The sequence below is a fragment of the Acipenser ruthenus genome, chromosome 1 (genome assembly GCF_902713425.1).
Source record: "Acipenser ruthenus chromosome 1, fAciRut3.2 maternal haplotype, whole genome shotgun sequence".
NCBI classification, from domain to species: Eukaryota; Metazoa; Chordata; class Actinopteri; order Acipenseriformes; family Acipenseridae; genus Acipenser; species Acipenser ruthenus.
Genome location: NC_081189.1, coordinates 94444557 through 94450556, shown reverse-complemented (window position 1 = coordinate 94450556; position 6000 = coordinate 94444557). Strand labels below are relative to the sequence as shown.

The 6000-nt window shown below is 35.1% G+C and overlaps 1 protein-coding gene across 8 annotated transcripts in view; it reads left to right on the top strand.

Annotated features, from left to right (window-relative positions):
- LOC117420586 (bridge-like lipid transfer protein family member 1) overlaps positions 1-6000 on the top strand; it is a 147492-nt gene that overhangs the window by 20758 nt on the left and 120734 nt on the right. For all 8 annotated transcript variants that reach the window (XM_059032356.1, XM_059032355.1, XM_059032362.1 and 5 more), the window contains exons 6-11: positions 1433-1595; positions 1884-1965; positions 2812-3005; positions 3951-4030; positions 4117-4264; positions 5478-5634. In XM_059032356.1, coding sequence (XP_058888339.1) covers positions 1433-1595; positions 1884-1965; positions 2812-3005; positions 3951-4030; positions 4117-4264; positions 5478-5634 — 824 coding nt within the window. The remainder of the gene's footprint in view (positions 1-1432; positions 1596-1883; positions 1966-2811; positions 3006-3950; positions 4031-4116; positions 4265-5477; positions 5635-6000) is intronic.

Genomic DNA, 6000 nt, shown 5'->3' with positions numbered 1-6000 from the left:
TAAATTGGTGAACAAAAAAAGAGGAGCTAATGAAAATTGAATATTATCCCCCGAAGGCTTGATGTCCTAGAAAATGAGGGAAAACTAGTACTTCAGACCTCAGAATTCATGCTGAGAACAGCATAGACTGACCTTATTGAACAAATCAATGAGTTGTTAATCTTTTGTTGCACTTTTCATCAAACTATAAAATAAATGAAAGATTTTTAAATGTTCTTATAAATTATGGTCATATTTCAGTTGATGTATTTGCTTCATAAGCTTTGCTTTTGAATTAAGCACAGAAAGGTTTCAGATTTACTGACTGTGAAACAACTCTAGTGTGCTGTAGTTCCATAATGTATTTCTAACTGGCATTTCTCTGAGCAGTAATTGTCTCGTCAAAGTCCATTCTGCTGAAAGAATTCTGAAACATTAATGTTGAGGAGAAATGTAGTTTGCTTGTTAAATTCTTTCGTTTTTACATGTACTAATATAAACCTGTTCAGGACTTGTCCCTGAGTCTAATCATTGATCACAATATACTGTAAATGTAATTATTGTATTAAAATTGCGACATTTCCCTTGTTGCTGCTTGTTTCTTTTTTATCTACTGTCTTCAGATTTTGTACACAGCTGTGTTGTATGTGTCAGTTGGACACTATGGCCTCATACAATAAAAACAAGTACCGGTATGTCCATTACATAATACCCTGCCATGGATGTCAATTTTAATACTGGACTTACCAGTATGATAAAAAAAAAGTTAATGTTCATGACATATCAACAGTATAGAATAGTATAGAATAAGAGCTGGCAACTAAAAGTTTAATCACAATTTGATAAGCAGTTATAGATACATGTTACCTAAATGTGACACACAGAAACCCCCATATATATTGCCAGAATCTGATAGTCTAAATTATTTACAAATAATGTTAATACCAAGTTTCAGGACAATTCTCTAGATATACAGTATGGAAAAGTATAAAGTGTGACGTTCATACGTACGACTACCTGTGAGGGGTGATGCACTATTTTGTGGACATGTCTAGGTTTAATTTTAAATTTCTGAAATGAGTAGAAGAGCAGAAAAAAGAAGAAACCTGCTGTGAATATAATCTATAGTGCTGCATTAACACAGTGACATCTACTGGTAAGAAAACATATATTGGAATGATTCTCAGTACTGTGTGTCTGTGAGTATACAATTAATCAAGGCACAAATGAACTTGGATCGTAATTTAAATTAAGTGGATATCAGTTTTACTTTGCGGTTGTGTGTTTGTGTATTGACTGACTTATCACAGATGCTGCTGAAATTGCAACATGAAAATGTACAAACTTTAGCCTCCAAAGAACTGTACTGCTATAGAGAAATCCCCTTCACAGAATTTACTGAAATCATGTAATTTAAGTTTTCTAAAGAGTAAGATTGTGTTTTCCACCACAGATCCTAAAGCAGAAACAAGACTCCACATAACTGTGAATGGGTTTGAATTCCATGTGTACAACCGAACTGACCTTTATGCACGCTTGCAAGAAATTTTTGGGTTGGAACCGACCATCGTTCCACCTAAAAAGGAAAAAGATGAAAGAGAAAAGACCCATGAGAGGTAGGTACAGTGTAATTTTGTATTTGTATTCCTATAACATACAGAAATAAGTTAATAAAGAATACATCTTGGCAATAAGAAAAAAAAAAAAAAAAATTGTGGTGCAAGTGTTGATAGTTCTGTGAAGTTCTTTTTGTGCACAAATAATATTGCCTGGTTAGCAAAAACGGTTTTGCTCTGTTTTGGCTGTTCAGAATTATAGTCAACATCGATGGTACAAAATTGGTGTTCTTGTGGTTGCCTGTTGAGAAAGCCTGAATTTGTTGTTTTCATTTCTTTGCTTTATAGTGTTCAAATTAAAACCGAAACACAAGACCTGTTTTCCACATGGATATCCCTCATCCCTGTTATCAAAGTTAACATCAGCACTGTAAGTTATTATTTTTCCTCTTACACTGACCAACATTCAATTTGTTGTCCAAATTAGAAAAGGATAAGGAATATTACATTAAAAAGCTTTACAATGACAACATTTTTATGAACTACTTAATTTGATGTGCATTATTTGTTTTTGCAAGGATAAAGTAGCCAGGCTTTATTATTGCAATTGGTTTTCATAATTGATTTTTTTTTTCTTCTTATTGTAGGTTATTTACAGGAACTTGGTGTAATTAGTTTTGTTCTTAACTAAACAAACTCAGTTTAGCTCTGTATAAATCAGGGCTTATCCCAAAAGGATTAGGCCCTACTAGATGGTTTAGTATAGGTATACATGCACCTGATAAGACATGTTTCATAGGATAATATAATTCAGAAGATACCAGCAAATTACCATGGAAGCACAGTCCTTTGTTGAAAGACATCTGTGTGTGATCTACAAAGCTAATTTTACTGCTGTACAGACCTGCAAACAACCACACTAGACCATGGTGATCATTACATTGGCATCAAAGGTGCTGTATCAGTATTATGTGCTGCAGCTGCTATTATGTTTGTTGAACAATTTTCAATAAACTAATCTGTATTGCAATTTTGCATCAACAACCACATTTTTTGTTTTTCTGTGGTGATTTCTGTCTGAATGAATTTGCATATATTAAATGGTTATGGTTATATTTCATAAAGGTAGGATGACTGATAAATGTGAGTAATTTTAACCAGTGTGACAGTAACCGTAATTATATTATCTAGAGCTTGTCCCCATTTTGTGGTGATAATAAGCGACATAAACAGAAATAATATTTTTCATTTTGTTCTTTTCTTATTACTAAACTAGGGTCGTTTGGCCTTTGGAAATCAATGTCTGCCCCAGACGCTCTGTGTAAATTTTGATGATGCCTTCCTGACATACACCACCAAACCTCCTTCCAGTCACCTTGACCAGTTTATGCACATTTTGAAGGGGATTTTAGAAAATGTCCGCGTTATGGTTGTTCCTAGTCCCAGATATGTTGGCCTTCAAAATGACGAGTAAGAATTGTTTTGCTTTTGTGCTTATAAAAGTACTTTATCTAAATAATGAGTAATAGTACTGGAAATATCAAGCTTCTTATCTTGACGTAGGGCAGCTGTGTACTGGAAATGGGGTAATTTGCAATCGCACTGAAGAATTTAGAGCACAGGCCTCCCATTAGATGGAGCAGTCATCCAGTTTGAAAGTGAACTCCTCTGAACCTTATTATCCATTACAATGTTTATATCCCTAATGTATTCGCATTGATTTAACCCTTAGCGGTCCATTTATTCAGCGCGTCTCAGGCGCGTCAGGTCCAATTTATTTTCACACGTGCAGTTTATTTTAGACGCGCTGTTTAAAAGTATTTTTTTTCACAGTAAAAAAGGTTTAAAAGGCACTGCATATCAACCGGACACTCAGTACGTCATCTCCAGCCCCGCCCCACCCCTTGTTCGCTGTATTTTTGGCCATTGAATGGTTTTCGTGAAAAGGGAAAATTGCAATGTCAGACCAGGAGCGACATAGGACTGCAAAGGGTTTTAAGTAAACCTTTTTTTTTTTTTTTTTTTTTTAAAAGGTGTTAAGTACAGTGTAACGTATTAAGTTAGATTGAGTAGGTAATCTTCATATCTCCAGATACATCTAAAAGATTTTAATCAAAAGTCTGTCATGTGCAGTGGTACATTTACTACCAATGCAGAATGACTGGATGGGACATTTCTTCTTAATTTTATCCCCAAGAATGTGTTATTGCGATGGTGACAGCCAAGAGACCAAATTTAACACAAACATTTCTTTCAAACCTCTCATAATTTTGACCAACATAAATGTATGGCACCAGGGTATTCTGACAAGAGCAAATTTTAAGGGATTATCAAAGTACATGATAACTTCTTTGTTGACTCTAACCCCAGCCTGTAACCATAGATACTTTTCTTTCAACTTTATTTTTTCTTTAGGCCTCCAAGGTTGATGGGAGAAGGCTTTGTGGTAATGCAGTCTAATGATGTTGACATCTACTATTACATGGATGAGCCAGGTATAAAGCATTGCATTACCTACATTTATATTGTTGTGCCTGTCATGTATTCAGAAATGTAATTGAATATGCATGTGTTTTTGTAGGGCTTGTTCCAGAAGAAATGGAAAACAGGGAGGCAGAAGCTTGTAATGAAGACACACAACTTCAGGATTTGCCTCCTTGTTGGGGGCTGGACATTGTTTGTGGCAAAGGAACAGATTTCAACTATGGGCCCTGGGCTGACAGGCAGAGGTACTAAACTACCTCCTTTAAAATCCTTTGTTTACTTAAGGATTTAGTCTCCAATTTTTTGGATGTGTAACACAATTATAGAAATATAGATTATATGTAACCAAAATACCGCCAAGTTAGATAAAAGCTACCCAGGCTTGGTAGCTTTTAGAAACATGTGTGGAACACCTCTTCAGTGGCATTGAAAGTGGGTAAATTAATTTCAGTAGGGTTCTATACAATTTTACATGTGGGACATAGACATGGAACAAGAATCTAAAAGTGAGTTGGGAATCAAACCCAGTTTAACTTCATTGTTAACACAAGTCACAGTACAGTGTCCTTTGCATAAAGAATGTTGTAAAGTTAGTAGCCCCCTCTCTGTTTTTTTCCACAAAGCGATTGATGGTTTGAGCTATCTAGGTTTTCAGTGTTTCTTCTATGCCACTGTATCTGGAATCTGGAGGCATCCCACCATAAGCTGACATGATCAAAGCCAAACTAAGTGCCCTTATCCCTAAGAGACTTGAGAGACTAGTTCAAGTTTTATTTTTATTTTTGTGCATCTCCGTCTTGAGAGACATCTCCCCAGTGCCTTTTCCTTAGAAACCTGCTAATAGATGTTTTCTACGAAACAGCAGGGAAAGGAGGTTTAGTTCTGTGTGTCAATTCAAAATTACATGAAGCATGAAACACTGTTTTCATAGGGTGGGGCTAGGGTTCAATCAATGTGAACTCTTACTGAGAATTTCTTTTTTAACAGTTGTCCAGCTTTACATTTACCTCCACATTCCATGTTTTTTTGGGGGGTGGGGCTTTTTTTTTTTACTGATTGTTTTCTTTTGTGGTTTGTGTTTTGTGAATCTAATCTCATTATTTTTCTGTAGTTCATCTTAATAACATTCATATTTTTTAAATTTTATTTTGAAAGTTTTTTTTTTATTTAGTAAACTGAGTGGTACAAATATCAGATAAATAGTAGTTTGTAAAGATAAGGGTAGGATGTGAGGTTATGTAAATAAATGCTTCTCTTCCTTCTGGATTGGCTCGTGTTTTTATAAGCTACCTTTTCTTTGGTTGTCAGATGTCCACCTCAAATACATGGAAGCCTTTTCAGACACAGTGACCAGCAGCCATAAAATCTTCCAAAATATCACAGCTTGAATGTTGAAGCCAGTTGATTTGAACAATATTGAAAAGTAGCCATGTAAAAGGCTGCTTTCCTGTGTTTCAGGGATTGCTTATGGAAGTTCTTCTTCCCTGCTGACTTCCAACCCATGAAAGTCACAGAGATTGCAAAACCAGGAAAACCCAGACAGATCCTAGCTTTTGAGTTGCGCATGAACATTATTGCAGATGCCACAATCGATCTGCTCTTCACCAAAAACCGGGTACAGTGTTTGTTTATTTTATTTATTTATTTATTTATTTATTTATTTATTTATTTATTTATTTAATTTTTGTTTGTTTATTATTTATTTCTTAGCTTTGTTTGTACGTCATCTACCAAGGACAGATGGCTGATTTGTTAGGTAGGAAGCCAGTGTGTTAGTGAAAACTGAGGTGATTCCTCAGAGTGAGGATAAATAAGAAAGTATGCTAAGAAACAGCCATCAATCTTTGCTTTTAATTTTGTGAATTTCGCACTAATGAAAGTAAAGTCACAATGGGAGGCACCACAAGAATAGTATTTCCCCAATACCCCCACCATATAGTCAATTCTGAAAACAACGCTTTTTAATTAATTTATTTATTTA